This window comes from Branchiostoma lanceolatum, chromosome 7, assembly GCF_035083965.1.
Source record: "Branchiostoma lanceolatum isolate klBraLanc5 chromosome 7, klBraLanc5.hap2, whole genome shotgun sequence".
Lineage (NCBI taxonomy): Eukaryota > Metazoa > Chordata > Leptocardii > Amphioxiformes > Branchiostomatidae > Branchiostoma > Branchiostoma lanceolatum.
In genome coordinates this window covers 13,457,606-13,481,024 of record NC_089728.1, presented here as the reverse complement: position 1 = coordinate 13,481,024, position 23,419 = coordinate 13,457,606, and the positions used below count along the sequence as shown (strand labels likewise).

Here is a 23,419-nt window from a genome sequence, read left to right as displayed (position 1 = left end):
GGGGCAAAATTAAAAATTGCAGAAGTGGAGATGGAGCCACTTTACTAATAATAAGCTGGGATTTAAAAAATCTTTGCTTGGCAACAATGATAATAGAACTAGAATGGCAACATTTTCGAGAAAATGCAGGATATTCCCCTCCCGATAAGCAGTGTAGTAATATGAAGTTTCTGCCCCCAATGTATGTAAATGCATATATGTAGTAGGTAAATATAGAAGTGACTACTTCAGGGCTGTGTAGTCACTAAAGCCATGAAGGTGCCTTCAGTGTAAATGTGAGTTGGGGGTGTTGGCTTGACAGCAGTCAGGGAATATGTGAAGTAGGTAGTTATATATAATTAAGTGTAATGCAGTAATCTTTATAATATTATGCCTGTAGTCAATGTTATGTAGTCTGTCTGTTGTATTTTCTGTTGTACTCCAGGAAGAGTAGGTTCATAGACATGGTATGTAACGTTAGGTAATGGAAGACATGAAGTATCCAAGTATCCAAGCAGTCTGAACTTTTGTCATTGAAACGGTGTCTTGTCAGGTTGCTATCAGACAGGTTCAGAGATGACTTCTCTGTACAATGCATGTTAATGTCATGGACATCTGCCTGTAGATCTCTGGCCTTAAGACCTCGGTAGTTTGCTAGTAGGGGCACTCTGAAATAGTGCAATATGTTAATATAGCTGTACATATCCAACATAAGATACAATCAGCATTTTACATATACAATTATAGAATAACCTAATCCATACCTTAAAGCCTATTGAAACATATTACACTTTACTACACAATGTGGCTGAGAGCTGGAAAAGGCCTCATACCCTGTTCTCCCATCCCTTCTACATTTGCTGTGAATTGTAAGAAAGAAAGGAAGAAATAGATAGAAAGTTGTAAAGAGCATTGTGAAAGTTAATAATAATAGAACTGCCTGTTGTGGCGTTTGCGCGGAGGGAATGAGGAATTGCTTGATGTATACTACAGTAATGTCTTCAGTAGTGTTGTTGGAAAGGAATTGATGGAAAGGGTTGGAAGTTTGGGTGCGAAATTATGTGGAAGAAGAATTTGTAGGTTGGTGAAGGAGGCCTGGAGAAGAAGTGACGTCTGCTTGGAGAACTGGATCTGTTGTTCTTTGGAGGGCACATGGGTTAGTGTGAGGAAAGGTTGAGTTTCTGTTGAGTACATTGCATGGAGAGGGGGTATTGGTGTGGAAATCTTAAAGTTGAAGATGCTAAGGATGAAAGTGTGGAAGGGATGGGGTGTTAGCTTCATATGGTATGGAGAGGAATTGTAAGTAAAAATGTGTATTGAGTTGAAGGAGTATTGAACCTTTGTATGTATTTGAAGGAAGAGAAGATGTCACCCCCTGTGGGTAGTGTGATGTTCCAACTTGGAAAGTTGGGGAAGTTTGAGTGACGTTCGGGCCTGCCTCATCAGTGATGTTATCTCTGCTGTAAGAGGCTGTACGCAGTGTTTGCCTGATGTTTTAGATTGTGTTTTCCGGAAGGAACCTTTTTTTTTTGCCTATGCTGATTTGGTGGTGTGCTGTGGAAGGATTTTGCTGTCTTGACGGATTGGAGGAGGACTGCTTGTAGACCAGGTAGGTGTTATATTGTGTTGAGGGAGAGTTGAAGGTGTTTGTGTATTGAAGACGGTGTACATTGTTTGTTGGGTGGAAAAGACATGGACATTGAAATTCCTGGCAGTCGGGGATAATTGTAGGATGGCAAAGATGTTATGAAAGGAACATGGGGTAATAGTAGTGTTGTTGCTAATTTAAAGATGCCATGCATGTTATAAATGGAATATGGGCTTTGCTGTGGTGAGGCAAGAAACTTCGGAGGGTGGGGAGCAGTACAAAATCGAGTTTGAAGTCTGGGTCTTGGGATCTATCTATCTTAGATGCAGGTTGTCTTTTTAAAGCATATGCAAAGTATGTATTAATATTATATGTATTGTATGTTATGAAGTAGAACATTGTTGTCGATTGGATGTACTGAAAGACCAGACATGGGTAGAACCTTTGTGACCAGACCACGACAAATTGGGTGGCACCTGTAATGGGGTGGGAGTGACTGGTGTGTGTTACTGGCTGATTATAAGAAAACAACCTGTCTTGTTACTGTCTGGACAAGTGTCCCATTTCTAGATCAGCTTCATGTGGACCAGTACTTGGGTAGTACCAGTGTGTAATTTGAGATGGATGGGAGAGACAATGGGACAGACTGGATGTTCTGGGAGAATATACAAATGTATGCTGTGTGGAAGGTGAAGTGTTGTAAGTGAGATGACATTTGTTCTTTTCTTTTTTTAGGATTGTGGTGATAGTGTACAGGACAGCTGTGAGGGAGACCATCAAGTAGGAGGTGGTGGTTTGCAGTGGTGTCACTGTCTTTGGAGGTAAGGAGGAAGTGGAATATCTGTTTGTGTTGTGGTGAAGTGGAACATTGTGGTAGAGGCTGGTAAGTTAGGGGGTGTAGTGTTGTGTGAAGAGGAGATGTTCTAAAGTGTAGAAGGCTGTGTTTTAAATGGCTGAATTGGTATTGTTTCAGGGTTGTGGTAGGTTTATTGCTGACTACGCTGGTGTTTGTAACAGTCCGGAGAACAAGGATTGGTGTTGGCAGATCTGTTGGCCAGGCTTTGGAGTTGAAGAAGAGGTGGGTGGAGCTTGTGTGTAGTGGGAGTTTTGTGTGTGTGATGGTATCTGAATATGCTGGTGGAAAGGATGGTTTTGTCCTTGACTGTTGGGGGAACATTGTTGTCTATTGGATGTACTGAAAGACCAGACAAGGGTAGAACCTTTGTGACCAGAGCACGACAAATTGGGTGGCACCTGTAATGGGGTGGGAGTGACTGGTGTGTGTTACTGGCTGATTATAAGAAAACAACCTGTCTTGTTACTGTCTGGACAAGTGTCCCATTTCTAGATCAGCTTCATGTGGACCAGTACTTGGGTAGTACCAGTGTGTAATTTGAGATGGATGGGAGAGACAATGGGACAGACTGGATGTTCTGGGAGAATATACAAATGTATGCTGTGTGGAAGGTGAAGTGTTGTAAGTGAGATGACATTTGTTCTTTTCTTTTTTTAGGATTGTGGTGATAGTGTACAGGACAGCTGTGAGGGAGACCATCAAGTAGGAGGTGGTGGTTTGCAGTGGTGTCACTGTCTTTGGAGGTAAGGAGGAAGTGGAATATCTGTTTGTGTTGTGGTGAAGTGGAACATTGTGGTGGTAGAGGCTGGTAAGTTAGGGGGTGTAGTGTTGTGTGAAGAGGAGATGTTCTAAAGTGTAGAAGGCTGTGTTTTAAATGGCTGAATTGGTATTGTTTCAGGGTTGTGGTAGGTTTATTGCTGACTACGCTGGTGTTTGTAACAGTCCGGAGAACAAGGATTGGTGTTGGCAGATCTGTTGGCCAGGCTGTGGAGTTGAAGAAGAGGTGGGTGGAGCTTGTGTGTAGTGGGAGTTTTGTGTGTGTGATGGTATCTGAATATGCTGGTGGAAAGGATGGTTTTGTCCTTGACTGTTGGGGGAACATTGTTGTCTATTGGATGTACTGAAAGACCAGACAAGGGTAGAACCTTTGTGACCAGAGCACGACAAATTGGGTGGCACCTGTAATGGGGTGGGAGTGACTGGTGTGTGTTACTGGCCGATTATAAGAAAACAACCTGTCTTGTTACTGTCTGGACAAGTGTCCCATTTCTAGATCAGCTTCATGTGGACCAGTACTTGGGTAGTACCAGTGTGTAATTTGAGATGGATGGGAGAGACAATGGGACAGACTGGATGTTCTGGGAGAATATACAAATGTATGCTGTGTGGAAGGTGAAGTGTTGTAAGTGAGATGACATTTGTTCTTTTCTTTTTTTAGGATTGTGGTGATAGTGTACAGGACAGCTGTGAGGGAGACCATCAAGTAGGAGGTGGTGGTTTGCAGTGCTGTCACTGTCTTTGGAGGTAAGGAGGAAGTGGAATATCTGTTTGTGTTGTGGTGAAGTGGAACATTGTGGTGGTAGAGGATGGTAAGTTAGGGGGTGTAGTGTTGTATGAAGAGGAGATGGTCTAAAGTGTAGAAGGCTGTGTTTTAAATGGCTGAATTGGTATTGTTTCAGGGTTGTGGTAGGTTTATTGCTGACTACGCTGGTGTTTGTAACAGTCCGGAGAACAAGGATTGGTGTTGGCAGATCTGTTGGCCAGGCTTTGGAGTTGAAGAAGAGGTGGGTGAAGCTTGTGTGTAGTGGGAGTTTTGTGTGTGTGATGGTATGTGAATATGCTGGTGGAAAGGATGGTTTTGTCCTTGACTGCTTTAGATAATTGTGTTATAGTGAAGGTATTATGTCGTATATAGTGGTGTGAGCATCAGGAGTGAGGACGTTTTGTTGACTATGATGTGAATGCTATGATATTTGTTGGTGCTGCAGCAGGCAGGTTGCTAATTTGATGGGGGGAGAAGGATTACAATGTGTTGGAAGTAGTGGTGAAGGAGGTGGACTTAGGTGAGAATGATGATGTTGGCACGGGTGGCAACTGTTAGCTTCAAGGGCAGCTTTTCTATCTGTGTCACAGTTTTTTGGCTGCAACGGGCATAGTAAGTGCAGTTGGCTTGACAGTTGTGTATAGAGTGAGGAAGGGTAGTACCAGTGTGTAATTTGAGATGGATGTGACAGACAATGGGACAGACTGGATGTACTGGGAGAATATGTGCTGTGTGGAAGGTGAAGTGTGTAAGTGAGATGAACATTTGTTCTTTTCTTTTTTTAGGATTGTGGTGATAGTGTACAGGACAGCTGTGAGGGAGACCATCAAGTAGGAGGTGGTGGTTTGCAGTGCTGTCACTGTCTTTGGAGGTAAGGAGGAAGTGGAATATCTGTTTGTGTTGTGGTGAAGTGGAACATTGTGGTGGTAGAGGCTGGTAAGTTAGGGGGTGTAGTGTTGTATGAAGAGGAGATGGTCTAAAGTGTAGAAGGCTGTGTTTTAAATGGCTGAATTGGTATTGTTTCAGGGTTGTGGTAGGTTTACTGCTGACTACCTGGTGTTTGTAACAGTCCGGAGTACAACGATTGGTGTTGGCATATCTGGTGGCCAGGCTTTGGAGTTGAAGAAGAGGTGGGTGAAGCTTGTGTGTAGTGGGAGTTTTGTGTGTATGAATGCTGGTTTTGTCCTTGCGTCAGTAAGTGAAGAAGAGGCATTGAGGTCATGATTCATTATTCAAGAAGAACACATGTATTGGCGTTGACTGTTGTAGATAATTGTGTAATATTGAAGGTATATGTTGTAGTGGTGTGCCAGGATCAGGAGTGAGGATGTATTGCAGTATGATGTGAATGCTATGATGTTTGTTAGAAGGTGCTGGATGCAGGTTTGTAATGATGGAGGGAGATGTATTTCAATGTGTTGGAATTAGTGGTGAAGGAGGTGGACTTAGTGTGAATTATGATTGGGCATGGGTGTCACTAAGTGTTGTATTTGTGATGTGTTGATGATGTGGAATGTTCATTTCTTCTGGTGGAAGAGGGTGGAGGTAATGTCAGGTACTTCACTGAGTACTTTGTCTGGGTTGTCTGTACCTGTTAGCTTCAATGATAGCTTTTTTGTCAGTGTCACAGTGGTATAGCTGTATATTATCTGGTGTGCATAGCATATATGCATCTAGATATATAGTTGTGAAAATCGAAATGGATGTGGGTAAGTGTGTGTGGATGTTTCTGGTGAATCTGTGAGGTTGTGTACTTTTGTACAGATCTGAGTGTCATGCCCATAGATTGTGATGGTCATGGTTTGAAGTGGGGTCCATTGTTTCCAACAGATATGGCAAGTGCTGGGGTGGAGCACCGAGTGGTGCAATGTTGCTGTCTGGCAACGTTGAGTGAGGAGAACGCAGTGCCAGCTGATGCAAGCCTGCCCCCGGATTTGGTGGGGAGTACACCTGCCTTGTATGATGAGTGGTGTACAGAGGGTGTTCTGACCTTGTGGAAAAAAGCAGGTTGTGTTGAGGATTGGAGTGTGCCTTGGGATGATCTGGGGATGACGGCTACAGTACAGTATGATGACTATGGTGTTTACGCAGTAGCGTCTGGTTTTGTGACTACAGACATGGAAGTTATGGGGCTGTGTTTCAAAGGTGGTGACAATGATTACCTGTACGTCAAGTTGCCAGGGAGTCCGTCAGACTACCCAAGCATAGCAGATATTGTGTCATTTCTGCAGGCGGAGGCAAGGGTCCATATTAGTATGGACGGAGTTGACCTTGAGGAGACATGTGTAAGGTTACACAGTTATGTGAGGGATCCATGGTGCTGGAGTTATCCTCTCTGTGCTCATTATAAGTACAAGGGAGATGTTGGCAGGCTGTCAGAGGTCTTGAAGTATGGACAGGCTGTGCAGAGTTTAACTGGTTATCAGCCATTCATGTCTTTCGAGAGGCCTTTTGGTACTCTGTCACTCGAGTGGGAAGACCATTGGCAGGATTATGATGTGGAAGAGGCAGTGTTCCCGCCATTGATGTGTATGGTTGGAGTGTTCGAGCTGGGTCGGATGCCTGAACCTGCTGGGCTGTGGGATGCATGAATTATGTGCATTGTTGGAAGGTGAGTACAGACTTAGTGTAGGTGTTCTTTTCTTCATTATGTCCTTTGTTTTGTGTTGTCTTTGCAGGGTTTGGAGTGTTGAGTACAAGAACGTGCAGGGCAGGTCATCCAACTGACATGGAGACCTTGGAAGCTGATGGGGTAGAGGTAACAGGGTTTAGAGAGGGAGGAGGTTTCCTCTTCACACCCATTACCAGGGAGGACCAGGCGAAGTTAGCACGTAGGGTGAACATTCCTGTTCGAGGATTACCTCCTTTTGGACATGGCAACATTGCGTTGCAAGGTCCTGTAAAGCACAGTAAGATGGTTGGGGATGGGTCATGTTTTTACCGCTGCATAAGTTATCTGATCACTGGTGTGCAAAGTTATCATGCAGATGTGCGTAGGTTTGTAACTGCACATATGCAAGCAGTGGATGCTGAGGTGTATGAAATGTGGTTGCCTGATGGTGTGTCGATAGGACAGTACTTTCATGAAAGACGTCCGGAGCATCTAGACACATGGGCAACGGATGTAGAGATCTTTGCAACTTCGCATTGTTTGGGTTTACCAATTTTTGTATACAGCAAGTGGGGAGATAGGGGGGGATGGAAGTGGCAAAAGTATTTTGACGATAGAGGTGCTGTGTTAGATAGTGAGCAAGCGTTGTACATTGATAACATACATGAGGTTCACTATGATGTAGTGACAGCTGTGAAAGCCTCTGAAGGAGATAAGAGGAAGACGGGTATGTTGCAAGGAAAGGAGGAGCAGTGGAAGAAGGTTAAACGAGATCGAGAGCGGAAACGTTACTGGTTGGAGGAGAACGTGGCTGAAAGGAAGAAAGCACAACAGAAGAGGCGATACCAGGTGGAGCCACAACATGCACAGGCCAAGAAGGAGAAACAGAAGACACGGTATGAGAAGGAGCCACAACATGCACAGGCCAAGAGAGATACCGTGAGAAGGCTGATGAGGACACGCTATCAGGATAAGGTAGCTGCCCAGGCTAAAAAAGATCAGGAGAAACTGCGCTACCAGGGGGACCCAGAACATGCACAGGCCAAGAAGGAGAAACAGAAGACACGGTACGAGAAGGAGCCACAATTTGCACAGGCCAAGAGAGATACCGTGAGAAGGCTGATGAGGACACGCTATCAGGATAAGGTAGCTGCCCAGGCTAAAAAAGATCAGGAGAAACTGCGCTACCAGGGGGACCCAGAACATGCACAGGCCAAGAAGGAGAAACAGAAGGCACGGTATGAGAAGGAGCCACAACATGCACAGGCAAAGAAGGAGAAACAAAAGACACGGTATGAGAAGGAGCCACAACATGCACAGGCAAAGAAGGAGAAACAGAAGGCACGTTACAGGGAAGATGTGGAGCATGCAGAGGGTAAAAGACAGGCGCGTAGGATGCGCTACAAGAAGGAGAAGGATGATGTGTTGGCTAGTATGGAGCAAGGTGAAGTATTGGCAGGGACAGCAGAGTCTGCGAGAAGTAAAATTCCTGCAGGGGGACATGGAGAGACTGGTAGTGTGCAGAAAGCTATAAGGAAGTTTCAGCTGGAATGCCAGAAGGGGTTAGCATATGTATGTACCGTGTGCATTAAAGTTTTCTTTCGTAACCAGGTGGTTACTTGTGACAGGAGTAAGTATCCTGATGCAGTGAAGTTCTGTTTGACTGGTAACTATGTGCATAGATGTACTGAAGACTGTACGAAACTGCCATGTCCTTTGTTGGAATGTTTTGGGAAGGAATGGATATGTCACACTTGCCGAAGTAACTTGAATAGGAGGAAAATACCAGCACAGGCTCAGGTGAACAAGATGTGTGTGCCTGACATTCCTCCTGAGCTGGCATGTTTGAACACTCTTGAGGCACAGTTGATAGCTCCAAGACTTGCGTTCATGAAGGTAACCGCTTTACCAAGAGGTGGTCAAAAAGGTGTGCATGGAGCAGTCATATGTGTGCCTGCAGATGTTCGTGAAACGCAGTCTATTCTTCCGAGGATGCCTACTGAGGCCCAGTTTGTAAAAGTGAAATTGAAGAGGAAGTTGGAATACAGTGGCCATGTCATGTACCGGCAGATTAGCCCATTGCGGATTGACCTGGCTCTGCAGTACCTCAGTGAAAGCAATGTACATTATAAGGATAAAACCATCCTATCTGATTGGGCTGTGGTATGGAGAGAAGAAGATGGAGTAATGAAGGATGGTGAGAATTTGTCAGAGAAAGAAGATAATGAAGATGACAGAGCAGGAGGGATAGTGGAGAGTATTGGAAGAGATTGTGAGCAAAAGGTTGCAAGGTGCGGTGACTTCATGGAAGTAGATGAGCTGGATGATGTTCTACGTGGCATGAAGGTGACGGAAGTCATGGAGGAATTGGAGGAACCAGAGGAAGATGATTTGTACAGCAGGTTGCGTGGGGTTGTACATGACACATGTCTGCAACCAGTTGATATCGGGCAGCACTATCTGGACCATTATGATGAACTTGTACTGTGTGTGGCACCTGGAGAAGGGAAGAGGCCAATGTCAGTGTTTAAGGACATGGGAGGTGAAGCAATGTGCTTTCCAGTGCAGTTCCCTACAGGGGAAGGTTCGTTCACTGATGATCGGGACATTCGCATCACACCGAGTCAGTATTTTAAGGCGCGTCTGTTTAGTGCCGATGCTCGATTTGCACGTGATACCAGTTATATATTCTATGCTCAGTTTGTCAATGAGCTACATTTCATTCAGTCTAATATTTCAATCTCTATGCGTAAAGGCTCAGCTGTTACAGCAGGCGGCCGGACCATTTCTGCGGAAATGCTGTCCAACAAAGAGGATGTGAAGGAAATTATGAAGTCAGATGAAGGTTATAGGTTTCTCCAGCCAATTAGAGGCACCCCACAGTACTGGGATCGGACACTGAAAGATCTTTTCGGTATGATAAGACAGCTCGGTTTGCCCACTTTCTTCTGTACCTTTTCCGCAGCAGATTTGCGATGGACAGAAGTCCTAGAGTCAATTCGTGGAGGAAATGGTGGAGTTGCAGTTGGTGATTTATCATGGGAGGAACGTTGTAACATTTTAAGAAGCAACCCCGTTACTGCTGCACGGATGTTTGATCACCGTGTCAGGTTGTTCTATCAACATGTCATTCTGTCTCCTAGTAAGCCAATAGGAGAGGTGGTCGATTTCTTCCATCGCGTGGAGTTTCAGATGCGCGGCTCGCCTCACATTCACTGTTTGTTTTGGGTGAAAGATGCGCCTAAGTTGAAGGAGAACTCTGAGGAGGAGGTATGTGCGTTTGTAGATAGGTACATTTCCGCTCAGCTTCCGAATCGGCAGACAGACAAAGAGTTGTACGACATAGTAACAGAGGTGAACATGCATCGCAAGGGTCATACACAATCATGCAAGAAAGGAGGCAAGTTGTGTAGGTATGGGTTTCCCAAACCTCCAGTAAAAGAGACATTTGTATGTGTGCCTGAGGTGAAGGATGATGCTGATTCAACAGCCATGGCTGGAAGACAGGCTGACGCTAAAGTGCTCCTCCAGAAAGTGTTTGATGTGTTGAATGGCAAGGTGGAGCTTGCAACATGCAGTACTAATGACATTTTAAAAGAGGCTCAGGTCTGCAGCGAGCAATTTTGTGAAGCTTTAAACCTGGTGGCAAGTAGACAGCAGGTGATGCTCCAACGTGACCCTAGTGACCTTTGGGTCAACAATTATAATCCGCATTTATTGAGGGCATGGAATGCAAATATGGATATCCAGTATGTGGTTGATCCCTACAGTTGTGCCAAGTACATTGTGTCCTACATAAGTAAGGCAGAAAGAGAGATGGGGAAGCTGCTGAAAGAAGCACAGAAGGAGGCTAGGGAAGGCAATGAAGATGTAGTGAATGAAATGCGGAAAGTTGGAAGTGTGTACCTAACCCATAGGGAAGTGTCTGCCCAGGAGTCGGTGTATAGAGTCGGCAGTCTGAAGTTGAAGGAGTGTTCGAGGCAAGTAATATTCATTCCCACTGATGAGAAGGCAAGTCGTTTGTCAAAGCCTTTGGCAACCATCCAGAAACTTGCATCAGCTGGAAATGTTGATGATGGAAGTATTTGGATGCCAAACATTGTTGATAGATACCGTGCTAGACCACAGCAGGACCCTTTAGGTGCGATGAGTCTTGCTGAGTTTGTGTCAGAATACCGTGTAGTTAGCTCGACAACCGAAGGAGGTGATGGCAGTCAGTCGTGTGGGCGAGCTGTCAAGTATCTGTTACGTGATAATCTTGGTGTTGTGCAAAAGCGTACAAAATCTAAACCTGCTGTCATTCGCTTTGCAAAGTTTTCCAAGGAGAAAGAGCCTGAGCGTTATTTTGCAAATTTATTGAAGTTATATTTGCCCCACTACTCGGACAGAGACTTGAAGCCACCACCTTATGGAACGTATGAGGACTTCTACACCTGTGGGACAGTATCGTTGTTGGGTGGTGAAGATTCTGTCAGGGTGTGTGATATCGTGGAGAAGGAGAAGTGTAAGTTTGAAGGCCATGTGGACCATGTGGAGCAGGCCCGTGAAGACCTGGAGAAGAATGTTGATGTGGAAGATGCGTGGGCGCAAATATTGCCTGATGTACAGGAAGATATGCATGCTGCCTCTAAAGAGCAGGAAGTGATAGGAAGGGAAGAGAGTGAGGATGAGACAGAAGAAGACATTCCTGATCTTGCACAACGTCCAAAATCGAAGGATGAGCATTTCACGTTACAGAAGTGCCAGGTACAGATGACCAGGGAAACTGCTGTTAGGCTCATGCAGTCGCTTAATTGCAAGCAGAAGGAGGTGTTCTACTTTGTGCGTGATTGGTGTTTGAAAGTAGTACAAGGGAAGCGACCTGATCCGTTTCATGTTTTTGTCACGGGTGGGGGTGGAACCGGGAAAAGTCACCTGATCAAATGCATATCATATATGGCATCCCAACTTTTGCAGCCAACACAGGAAAATCCGGACAAAGTCTGCGTTGTCCTAACAGCTCCCACGGGAACAGCTGCCTTCAACATTGGAGGAAGTACAGTCCACCACGCGTTTCATGTAGGACGACTCCAGGGTATGAAATATCAGCCTTTGTCCGAGAGCACCTTGAATGCGTTGAGGGCCGAATATGAAAGTCTGAAAATTGTTGTCATTGACGAAGTGTCCATGGTGGATAAGAAGCTGATGTCCACAGTGCACGGACGGTTGGTGCAACTGTGCCAAGGGCGGCCTGATGCACGGTTTGGCAACGTCAGTATTCTGGCAGTAGGTGATATGTTTCAGATTCCTCCAGTGAAAGGGCAAAGTCTGCACAAGGCAGGAAAGGGTGACATCTTTCCCTTGTGGCATGGAGTTTTCCAAGTGTGTGAGTTGACAGAGATTATGAGGCAGAGAGATGATGTTGCCTTTGCTCAGCTGTTAAATAGACTGAGGGTAAAGAGCAAGAGCCAGAAACTTTCTGAGGACGATGATCGAACATTGTTGTCCAGGGTGTTGTCTGTTGACTTTTCATCTGACCAATATCCGAAAGATGTGCTACATATCTTTGCGACCAATATCTTAGTTGCTCAGCATAATGACAAAATGTTGAAGATAAGATGTGCGACTGTGATGACCTTGGAAGCTACAGACTTTCAGAAAAATGCAAGTACAGGTGCTCTGAACAAGAGGAAGAGTATTGTGAAAGGAGGACCAGATGACTTACCAAATGTCTTTAGTGTTGGTGTCGGTGCACGGGTCATGCTGTCCAGAAATGTGGATGTGGAGGATGGTCTGGTGAATGGAGCTTTTGGAACAGTGACAGGTGTGTCTATTGGAGAGGGTAATAAACCAGCTGTAGTGTTTGTGACATTTGACAACTCAAGGGTTGGTGTAGTAGCAAGGCAGAAAAATGTTGTGCGTGAAGAACAGCATGTGAATTCTGTTGCTATACATCCAATGGAGGATACATTGAAGTCGCATAGTAACGTCAGGAGATACCAGGTGCCTTTGAAGCTGGCATGGGCCTGCACAGTACATAAAGTACAGGGCCTGACCGTTGATGCTGCAGTGGTGTGTATGAGGAAGATGTTTTTATCGGGGATGTCATATGTAGCACTTAGCAGGGTTCGCAGTCTAGGTGGACTTTACCTTACTGAGTACAATCAGGAGGGCATCTACTGCAATGAGGATGTGCAAGAGGCTTTGGAAGGCATGAGCCAGTTTGAGTACTGTTACAACCCATTTCAAGAGGTGTCTGCACATGACGGTGTAAAAATTGTGCATCACAATACCGAAGGACTCGCAAATCACCTGAAGAGTCTGAAGAGCAGCTGTTTACTTGAAGCTGATGTCCTGTGTTTGACGGAAACCTGGCTGTTTGGAGATGGACACAAGCATGTTCAGTTGGAGGAGTATACGATGTTTCACAGGAACCGACTGAGTGATGATACGGGTGACAGTGTGTTAGGAACTGTGAGAAGCTGTCACGGAGGAGTGGCAATATATGTTCGGAAGACACTGAAGTGTCAGGAAGTAGCGTTGCCAGCTGACACCAAGTTGGAATGTGTGGCTGTGCATGTGTCACTTGGATGGCTGGAAACGCTGATTTTAGTCATGTATCGGGCTCCACACGAGAAGAAAGTGAACTTTATATCTAAAGTAGACAAAGTGTTGGACTATGTGTGCAAGGTGGACAGAGATACTACAATCATACTTGGTGATTTCAATGAGAACCTGTTGGGTTCTGAAGACAGCCAGGCAATGAAATCATTCCTGAAGACACATGGGTATGTGCAGGTAATTGAGGACCCATCTACTGCGAAAGGGACTCTTCTAGATCATATTTACATGTCATCAGTAGTGCCATTAGTGAAGAGTGGGGTCATTCAGACTTTCTACAGTTATCATGATGCTGTTTATTGTATGTTGTCTGAGGGAGCAGTAGAGGGGCTTGAAGATGGTCACTAAGCACATGGTCCATGCTATTAACCCATGCCACATCGCCAGCCATGTGCAGAAGGGCAGAAAATGTATATGATGGGGAAAGGGCCCAGGTGTTGGTAAATTACTCTGTCCATATAGGGTAGGCTGTTGTTTTGAAAGTACAATGCATATGCTTTATGATACCTATGGCTAATATACCATTTCAATCTGTACAGGTGCAAGGGTTGACGTACCGTGGTGACTTCTACAGTAGTTGGAAGACCCTTATGTACATGTAGTTATAGGTTGGAAGTTTTTTTTTGGTATACATAAAGTGTTGTGCTGTTCCTTGAGAACTGAGGTTGTACTACTTGTTATTGTTGTTGTTGTTTTTGTTGTTGTGCTGTAGCTTGTACGGTAAGAAAATACATAATTTATGGCCAGGTGTAGTCACCTTTGCTATACATCATGCACATGAGGACCGCATTAGCGTAGTATTAGCATAAACCAGGTGTTGAGGTCTGCTTTTTCGTCTGTAGCCTGATTTATGGCCAGGTGTGTTTGACCTACATCTGAAATATGCCAGGTAGAAGGGTCCACGTACCATGATGGTGACTTCTAGAGTAGTTCGAAGAGCCTTTTGTACTTCTTAGTACAAAGCGATATTTTTGTATACATAAAGTGTAGTTTTGTTAGTTCTTGTACTTGTATTGTAATGTTCACATTGGTGACTAGTAGCCTAGGTGGGAGAGGTAATGTTGACATTGGTGACTTCTAGAGTAGTTGGAAAAGCCTTTTGTAGTTGTTGGTTGGAAGCAATATTTTTGTATACATAAAGTGTAGTGCAACAAGAGCACCTTGGGCAGAAGAGATATTTTTGTTTACATAAAGTGTAGTGCAAGAGGAGCACTTTGGCAGAAGAGATATTTTGTGACTACTTCTTTAATTGTAATGTTTACATGAAGTGTAGTGCAACAGGAGATGCCAAAGTGCATGTAGAGTCCTTTGTTGTCCTGTATCGGAATTAAAGTTACTTGAGTTGCACTTCTTGTTGTTGTTGTGTTGTTTTTGTTATTGTGCTGTAGGTTGTACGGTAAGGAAATACATGATATATGGCCAGATGTTTTCACCTTTCCTCAAGGTACCTTCATCTGAAATATGACATCCGCAGCTTTTACAGTAACAGAAATACAACTTTCTGCATAAATTATGGAAATGAGGTCCTCAGTAGCACAATATATGTCCAGGTTTGTTGACTTTTCCATAAAGGTACCGTTATCTGAAATATGACATCCGCAGCTTTCACGGTAAGAAAAATACAAGTTTGTACATAAATCATGCACCTGACGTCCTCATTAGTATAATATATGGCCAGGTGTGCTGACCTTTCCTCAAGGAACCTTCATCTGAAATATGACCTCTGCAGCTTTTACGGTAAGGAAAATACAGCTTTCTGCATAAATTATGCAAAATACAGCTTTCTGCATAAATTATGCAAATGAAGTCCTCTTAAGCATAACATATGGGCAGGTGTGTTCACCTGTCCTTAAGGTACCTTCATCTGAAATATGACATCTGCAGCTTTTACGGCAAGGAAAATACAACTTTCTGCATAAATTATGCAAAGGAGGTCCTCTTCAGCATAAAATATGGGCAGGCGTGTTCACCTTTCCTCAAGGTACCTTCATCTCAAATATGACATCCGCAGCTTTTACGGTAAGGGAAATATAAGTTTGAACATAAATTATGCACATGAGATCCTCATTAGCATAAAATATGGGCAGGTGTGTTGACCTTTCCTAAAGGTACCTCCTTGTCAAATATGACATCCCCAGCTTTTACGGTAAGGGAAATATAAGTTTCTGCATAAATTATGCAAACGAGGTCCTCATTAGCATAACATATGGCCAGGTGTGTTCACCTTTCCTTAAGGTACCTCCATCTGAAATATGACATCTGCAGCTTTAACGGTAAGGGAATTATAGGTTTCTGCATAAATTATGCAAATGAGGTCCTCATTAGCATAACATATGGCCATGTGTGTTCACCTTTCCTTAAGGTACCTCCATCTCAAATATGACATCCGCAGCTTGTACGGTAAGGGAAATAAAGGTTTCTGCATACATTATGCAAATGAGGTCCTCATTAGCATAATATATGGCCAGGTGTGTTCACCTTTCCTAAAGGTACCTCCTTCTCAAATATGACATCCTCAGCTTTCACGGTAAGGGAAATATAAGTTTGTGCATAAATTATGCAAATGAGGTCCTCATTACCATAACATATGGCCAGGTGTGTTGACCTTTCCTAAAGGTACCTCCTTCTGAAATATGACATCCGCAGCTTTTACGGTAAGGGAAATACAACTTTCTGCATAAATTATGCAAATGAGGTCCTCATTAGCATAACATATGGCCAGGTGTGTTCACCTTTCCTTAAGGTACCTCCATCTGAAATATGACATCTGCAGCTTTTACGGTAAGGGAAATAAAGGTTTCTGCATAAATTATGCAAATGAGGTCCCTATTAGCATAATATATGGCCAGGTGTGTTCACCTTTCCTAAAGGTACCTCCTTCTCAAATATGACATCCGCAGCTTTTACGGTAAGGGAAATGTAAGTTTCTGCATAAATTATGCAAATGAGGTCCTCATTAGCATAACATATCGCCAGGTGTGTTCACCTTTCCTTAAGGTACCTCCATCTCAAATATGACATCCGCAGCTTGTACGGCAAGGGAAATATAGGTTTCTGCATAAATTATGCAAATGAGGTCCTCATTAGCATAATATATGGCCAGGTTTGTTCACCTTTCCTTAAGGTACCTTCATGTGAAATATGACATCCACAGCTTTTACGGTAAGGGAAATATAAGTTTCCGCATAAATTATGCAAATGAGGTCCTCATTAGCATAATATATGGCCAGGTGTGTTCACCTTTCCTTAAGCTACCTCCATGTCAAATATGATATACGTAGCTTTTACGGTAAGGGAAATACAAGTTTCTGCATAAATTATGGAAATGAGGTCCTCATTAGCATAATTTATTGTCAGGTGAACTCACCTTTTCTTCAGGTACCTACATCTTACATAATAAAACATCCGTACATTGTAACATAAGGTACAAGAACAATAACTTTCTGCAATACCATTAGTAGACCTGCTACCGCACATCTACTTGGTTTTTGGCAGAAGAAGAAAGAAGAAGAAAGAAGAAGAAGAAGAACAGGCAAGCAAAAACAGTATATTCCCTCTCTGGAGGGGAATATAATAAACAAAGTTGTTAAAATGTTGTGACAGTGAGATAAAAACTGGACAATGACATAGACTATTGTATTTATCTTATGATTATCATACATGTTTATCATTAATAACTCACCTGTGAATTTTTCAATAAAAAATATAGGTAATTTTATTCCGGGGGTACTTTTATTAGATTTTGAAAATATGCCCAGTACCAACTTTTATGTGAGGGAAGAGAATAATGTGCAGGTACAAGTCCTATTGCAGTGTAACTATTGCAGTGTAACTCTTCCTAGAGCAGAAAAAGCAAAAAGTCTATGGGGGTTGAAAAAAGGATTTATTTGTACTAAAAAAATAGCCGTGTTACATATGAATTGTATAAGTTTGTTTGTTGTGGGTTGTGGTGTTTTATTTACATTGTATATCATTGAATTTTATTTTGAAACAAAAACACAATTAAGCACCAGTTATATTGTTAAAGGCTATGTAATACTATGTACTTACAAAATATAATTTCAAGAAATCAGTGAATTTTAGGTGGGGCAACCTGAAATTCTGACGGGCAACCTAGCTTTCTACCCAGGTTGCACACCGTGCAACCTGGCTCAAAAAAGTATTTCGCACCCTGGAGCATTATTCAGCAAGCGCTAATTAGTTTTGCAGCATAGTTGGAAAAACATGCAAATGTTTCTAAAAGCACCAAATACTTCTGGACTAGATTTTCATACTCGAACCAAAGACTATGGTGGCAATGTGATTTCAATTTGTTTACTTCAATTATTCTAGCTTGAATGTAGTGTATTTGATAGCGTATGGAACAGTGGCTAAAACAACGCTCATATCACAACTTAATAAAGATCAAGTTTGAGAATATAAGCTCTGTCAGATGTGGCCTCATTTGATTAAAACCTTTGTATCACCATCAGATTGCAGATTTGGCCAATGAGGACACACCACAGCTGTATGTGGCCAATGGGAGGGGCCCACGCTCGTCCTTCCGGGTACTGAGACACGGTCTGGAGGTGTCCGAGATGGCCGTGTCAGAACTGCCCGGTAACCCCAACGCTGTGTGGACAGTCAAGAAAATTGTGGACGGTGAGTTAGTGACATTGACTCGCAGCCTATGATTAACAGACATGTTTTCAAGCAATGATCAACTTCTAATGGTGTTTGAAAATATAAATATTTGTTAGAATTCAGAACAGATTTGAAGCATTAACCTTTTGGTCATTCACATATCAATGGTTTGAGTTTAATTGGAAAGTAAAGCATTTTCAAGACAGAGTTAACCATAGAGTTTTTATAGTATCAAAAGTATACAAAAACTTAGGAATGAATATTAAGCAACCTGCTAATCAATGCAACAATCTTGGACTGGGAGTCAGATTGCAAAATTGCTAGTAATTAAGGATATGTCTATTATGAGGGATGATAAAACATTTTCTTTGTGCCATCTGTACTTGTTGTCAACCCAGGCTGGTATGTGGGTGTTGCACCCTACAAATGCCAAGCCCTTCATCTTTTCCCCTAGGTCCTGACTTGTTGGAAAAGGACCCCCTGACCATCGGATTGTTGTACTTGTAGGTAGACAGGCAAACTGATAGAAACCTACACTTATTTTGGTTGCTTCATTAGTTGTGGGTTAGGATATTCATGAAAAGTTGTTCCATTGAGTATCATACTGTGAGCAAGTAACACGCAGGTTGTAAGGTCCACTGCCTTGTCTTAAAGTAACGAAATCAAGATTGCTAGTATCTAGGATACTGTTGTGAATTGCAGAAAAGTATGTACATGTAGTATGTATTCAGTACTATGGAAATAGTGCAGAATGGAAGCTTGAAAGATGTTTTAAGAAATGCCTCATTAATTGCTTTATTCTTGATGGCAAATGTTAACTTTTGACTCTTGAACCATGACCTCTATGTTTATGGAAATCCCTCTGTTTTGTACAGATGAGTTTGATGCGTACATCGTTGTGTCCTTCGTGAACGCCACCCTGGTACTGTCTATCGGAGAGACTGTAGAGGAAGTGACGGACTCAGGCTTCTTGGGTACCACCCCCACACTGTCCTGCTCACTGATTGGTGAAGATGCTCTTCTTCAGGTAAATATCCAACAGAAAAATACATAATGGACAAATTCTATATCTCAAATTGAAAGGTGGTAGCTGCTGCAGTGCACTTCCATGTCACTAGGTGGCATGCATGAGATGCAGAATGGATGAAAATGAACATTACATTTCAAATTCTCTGATACCGTCTTATGCTGCCAGAATATGTGTCTGCTTGGACCTTTTCCCACAGTGTGCAATTGTTTGCCATTCCTGTGGCTAATATTTCATCAGTTTGATGGTTTTTTTCGTAATGATAAATCTCCATGCCATCTCTGAAATGTCTGGTCATTTTGTTAGGGGAACTTTAGAGTTCTATAACATGATGTTTTTGGAAACTGATCCCATAGCCCCAACTACTTCCATCAAAACCTAGAAATGCAAAATAAAAACATAAAAATGTAACTATTGACGGTACTCTCTCATTGGTTGAACCACTAATTGTGATAGACAGTCAAGATTGGTCTACTCTAGTCTTAGGCGTAGCTAGATGTAGAACCATGTTGATATGAAGTAAGAAGAAGTGTTTGTCTCCATCAGATTTACCCAGAAGGAATCCGTCACATCAGAGCAGACAAACGTGTGAACGAGTGGAGAACTCCCGGCAAGAAAACCATCGTCAAGTGTGCAGTCAACCAGAGACAGGTAGTGATAGCCTTGACTGGAGGAGAACTGGTGTACTTTGAGATGGACCCTGTAAGTACTGGCGTTTCTTCATCTTTGAGATCCAATCCTAGAGCTTCAACTTACTTCTAGATAATTTCAGAACCTAATAGACTCTAGTCATCATCATAAAATGCATGCCTTTTTAGATGATATTTTTAATTCAATCTTTACAACCCAGGGCTCGAAATTCATTTTTAGAAATAGGTGCACTGGTGCACCCAACCCAAAGAATTAGGTGCACAGAAAGATTTTTGGGTGCACCACATAGAATAAAGTTGAATGTCAGCAAAACATAATTACATGTACAAAGTTTAACACTCTAAAGGACATCAATCTGTAATTCTATTGCTAAACTTAAAATATCAAACAAAACTTTGTGTTACATCAAATTAAGTACAACAAAAGGTTATATTGCTTTTTCTGATACTTACATTTCAAGAATATTATGTATACTTAGTGTACATTAGTACATGTACCTTTACCCTATAGCCTACAAAAATATCTAGGTGCACTGGTTCACCCACAGTCAAAAATTAGGTGCACAGCTCCAATTTTGGGTGCACACAGGTGCACATGCACCCACTATTTCGAGCCCTGCAACTGGATTACAATATTGTATGGATTGAATTGAATTTGATATCAATTGATAAAAATTTTATAGATTGAATTGAAATTATTATCTTCAATTCTTGGATGACTAATCTAATATCATCTCCAATGCCTGGATGACTAATCTTTACAAACATATCCTTCCTTAGACAGTATGTAAAAGATGATCATCTGTTGTTGTTGTTTTTTACCCCACCAGACTGGTCAGCTAAACGAGTACACGGAGCGTAAGGAGATGTCTGCAGAAGTGATCTGTATGGCGCTGGCTAACGTGCCTGTGGGGGAACAGCGCTGCAGGTTCTTGGCTGTAGGCCTCGCCGACGACACTGTCAGAATTATCTCCCTCGACCCTGCAGTGAGTATGACGCTTGTATAGCAAGTAGATGATAAAAAAATGATGGTGGTCTTAAACCAGTTTAGCTCACTAAAGAGCCAGTCTTCCACTGGTCGTGATAGGAAAGACAGCTGCTATTGACAGTAAATTCAGGTTCATTGTGCCATGGAGATTCACAGTGAAAGCTTTGTACAACAAGTGCAAAACAGTTGACCATGACTTTGTGTCTGCAACCAATAGCAAGTTGAGTGAGTGACAACAGCTGGTACTCGACCTCTAAATCCAGAGGCAGAGTTGCTTGTGCCTACACCACAGGGTTTTGTAACAGAATTTGAGCTACCACATATGTGATATGAACCCAAGTAAAACAATTTCCAAGAGATACATTGAGGAGTGTGGTTGAAAAAGTAATGGGTGTGATATTGTTTTTCTTCAGGACTGTCTGCAGCCGTTGAGTATGCAGGCCCTCCCTGCCACCCCAGAGTCCCTGTGTATCCTACAGATGGGAGGGGGAGAGGGGATAGACAACACGGGGCCCAGGAACACCATGTTGTTCCTCAACATAGGCTTACAGGTTGGAACAACATGCACTGACCAGACCTCTCTTGCCATCTGGTAGAGGTTGTTGAATTAGTGTAACTGCCCTTCAGTGTAACAAACAAGGCAACAATTGGCCTTTTAACATCAAACTTCCTGTCACACCTAGCACGTTGTGCATCTAGCTGCATTTCTTCTCAGTGCTAGATCTGTTTCCAACTGAAAGTAAGATACGAGATATATGAATAGGATATACACGAAACAAAATGTTTACGGAGACCTAACATCATGCAGTAATTGGTCAAAACAGCCAGGAAGTTTCCAACCCTCCTGTCTCTGTTGAGTGAAGGTTGTTGTTATCAGATGGACATGGCCTAGGTGATTGGTCAGACTGCAATAGGAAACTTTTATGTGCAAACTTCTTGTGTTGGAGTAAAGTTTTAGTTCCTTACTATGTTAACCGCCAACACAGATGAACTTTTCATGCTAATCTTAGACAGTTGACATAGTGTGAAAGGTAAGTACACCAGCTCTCTCTCTAATATCTACAGTACCCTTTCTCTATCCTTGCTGGTCGGTGACTCCCGGCCCCCTGGCACTGGTTATTGGAAGGGAGAGTGAACGGGCAGGGAAATACCAATTCCTCCATGGGTGTGTGGTCCCACTGGTGGAAGACTCCCTGCTACATGCACACACACTTACCCTTCATGTCTCACTGTTAGTTTTGTCTGCACTGCTCACATTCTTCTTCTAAGTCTGGTAATGCCAACTCTAATGATTCTTCCAGATACTCTAAAACTGACAAATTGAAAAGAACAGTGAATCTAAATAAATCTACTAACGCACTCTTCAGATATGCTGTGTTTCAAGACATGAGGAGGCCTCAATAACATGATTTTCTTACTCTTAGGGTACCTGGTGGAATTATGAGTTGACAACACATGTATTTTGAAAATTTTTAGTAATTTCTTTTTTGTACTGCTTACACTCTTCTCGTACATTTGTAAGTCTGGTGCATACATGTATATCATCAAGTAATAGACTGGAAGAGAAACCTCCAAAAATAGTGTGGAAATTGCCTTCTGTCAACTCAATGAAATTGTAACACAGTTGATATTCGGCATTATGTGAAAGGTCTTCTCTAACATAAGGATTGTGTTTACAGTATTTTCTTCTGATATCCCTGTAGAACGGTGTGCTACTGAGAACAGTGCTTGACCAGATAACAGGAGACCTGTCGGACACACGCACGCGGTACCTCGGCTCACGGCCCGTCAAACTCTTCCAAGTCAAGATGCAGGGCAACGAAGCTGTAAGTATGAACCATTCGTCATTCACATTCAAGACTTAGCACAAATTTTAATCTAACAGTTGCACACTTTTCGTAAAAGGATCTAAGATCATACAATACTCTGACATGAAATATTTTGTTTTCTTAATCTTTTAGCCCTCTTCCTGTTGCCTTATCCTGTAATCAATACAAATTTCTTGCCAAATTCCTACCTTAGTAGGGTGAAGGTTAAGCTTTAGAGTGACAGTCTTTTCAAGCTCTGAATTTGCTATTAGATTTGGAAAGTAGCTCAGATTTGTAAAACTACAAATTGAATTTTTGTCCTATTTGTAACAGCCTTGATTTTGTTATGTTAAGGTTCTGGCCATGTCCAGTCGTTCCTGGTTGAGTTACACATACCAGAACCGGTTCCATCTGACCCCACTGTCGTACGAGACTCTGGAGTACGCCTCAGGCTTTGCTTCAGAACAGTGTCCAGAGGGTATTGTAGCCATCTCTGCTAACACACTCAGGTAAGGACTATAGAATAATTCATTTAAAGTTCCAGGGGACTTAATTTGGTGAGAGAGGGGGAAGGAGTTTTTTTGTTGTGTTAAGGTTGCAGTGGGCACAAAGAGTGCATTGCTAAGTACAGAACATCTGTATTGAAATTCATATGGGGGTATTAGAATTGGTTTTGTCTATGTGTTCGCAGCTATAACTCAAGATCCCTTTGACACATTTGTATGTACTTTGGCATGTCGTTTGCTAGTATGCATGAGATGATGCACATTGATTTTGGGGACTGAAGAAGTTATTGTGATGATTTAGTTGAAACCATTTAGGAATATTTAAGGTAGAGATATGGGAAGTGCAGTTGTAGAATGTTGACATCGCACATCAAAGTTAACAATGGAGGTAAACAACTGTTCCAAGGTTGAACCCTGTGTAATATCTACAGCACACAATGACTACTACCCTTCCTTGCCTAACCTTGCTGGTCGGTGACTCCCGGCCCCCTGGCATTGGTTCTTGGAAGGGAGATTGAACGGGCAGGGAAATACCAATTCCTCCATGGGTGTGTGGTCCCACTGGTGGAAGACTCCCTACTACAATACATTTTGTCCATCATGTTGACATTTCAAGACTGGTTAACTGTCTTATCACTCA

At 42.7% G+C, this 23,419-nt stretch overlaps 3 protein-coding genes and 1 long non-coding RNA gene across 4 annotated transcripts in view; all 4 read left to right on the top strand.

Annotated features, from left to right (window-relative positions):
* The window catches only part of LOC136439423 (splicing factor 3B subunit 3), a 60,216-nt gene that overhangs the window by 6,876 nt on the left and 29,921 nt on the right, over positions 1-23,419 (top strand). Inside the window, exons 11-17 of the mRNA XM_066434868.1 lie at positions 17,650-17,818; positions 18,676-18,827; positions 19,374-19,529; positions 20,308-20,463; positions 20,879-21,016; positions 22,169-22,291; positions 22,628-22,782. Of these exons, the coding sequence (XP_066290965.1) occupies positions 17,650-17,818; positions 18,676-18,827; positions 19,374-19,529; positions 20,308-20,463; positions 20,879-21,016; positions 22,169-22,291; positions 22,628-22,782 (1,049 nt within the window). The remainder of the gene's footprint in view (positions 1-17,649; positions 17,819-18,675; positions 18,828-19,373; positions 19,530-20,307; positions 20,464-20,878; positions 21,017-22,168; positions 22,292-22,627; positions 22,783-23,419) is intronic.
* LOC136438263 (uncharacterized) lies at positions 887-10,195 on the top strand (the record flags this gene model as incomplete). Its single annotated transcript, XM_066433026.1, has 8 exons — positions 887-2,388; positions 2,541-2,645; positions 3,081-3,166; positions 3,322-3,426; positions 3,862-3,947; positions 4,103-4,207; positions 4,752-4,837; positions 6,645-10,195. A coding segment is annotated over exon 8 (3,501 nt), but the record flags the coding sequence as incomplete, so codon positions are not given.
* Positions 5,124-14,524, top strand: LOC136439452 (uncharacterized). The gene is made up of 2 exons (XR_010756527.1): positions 5,124-6,577; positions 13,717-14,524. It is a non-coding gene; the product is annotated as an uncharacterized lncRNA (long non-coding RNA).
* On the top strand, positions 10,195-14,524 carry LOC136439424 (uncharacterized). The gene has a single exon (XM_066434869.1). It carries the CDS (start codon positions 10,241-10,243, stop codon positions 13,523-13,525), a length of 3,285 nt encoding a protein of 1,094 aa, XP_066290966.1. The 5' UTR covers positions 10,195-10,240; the 3' UTR covers positions 13,526-14,524.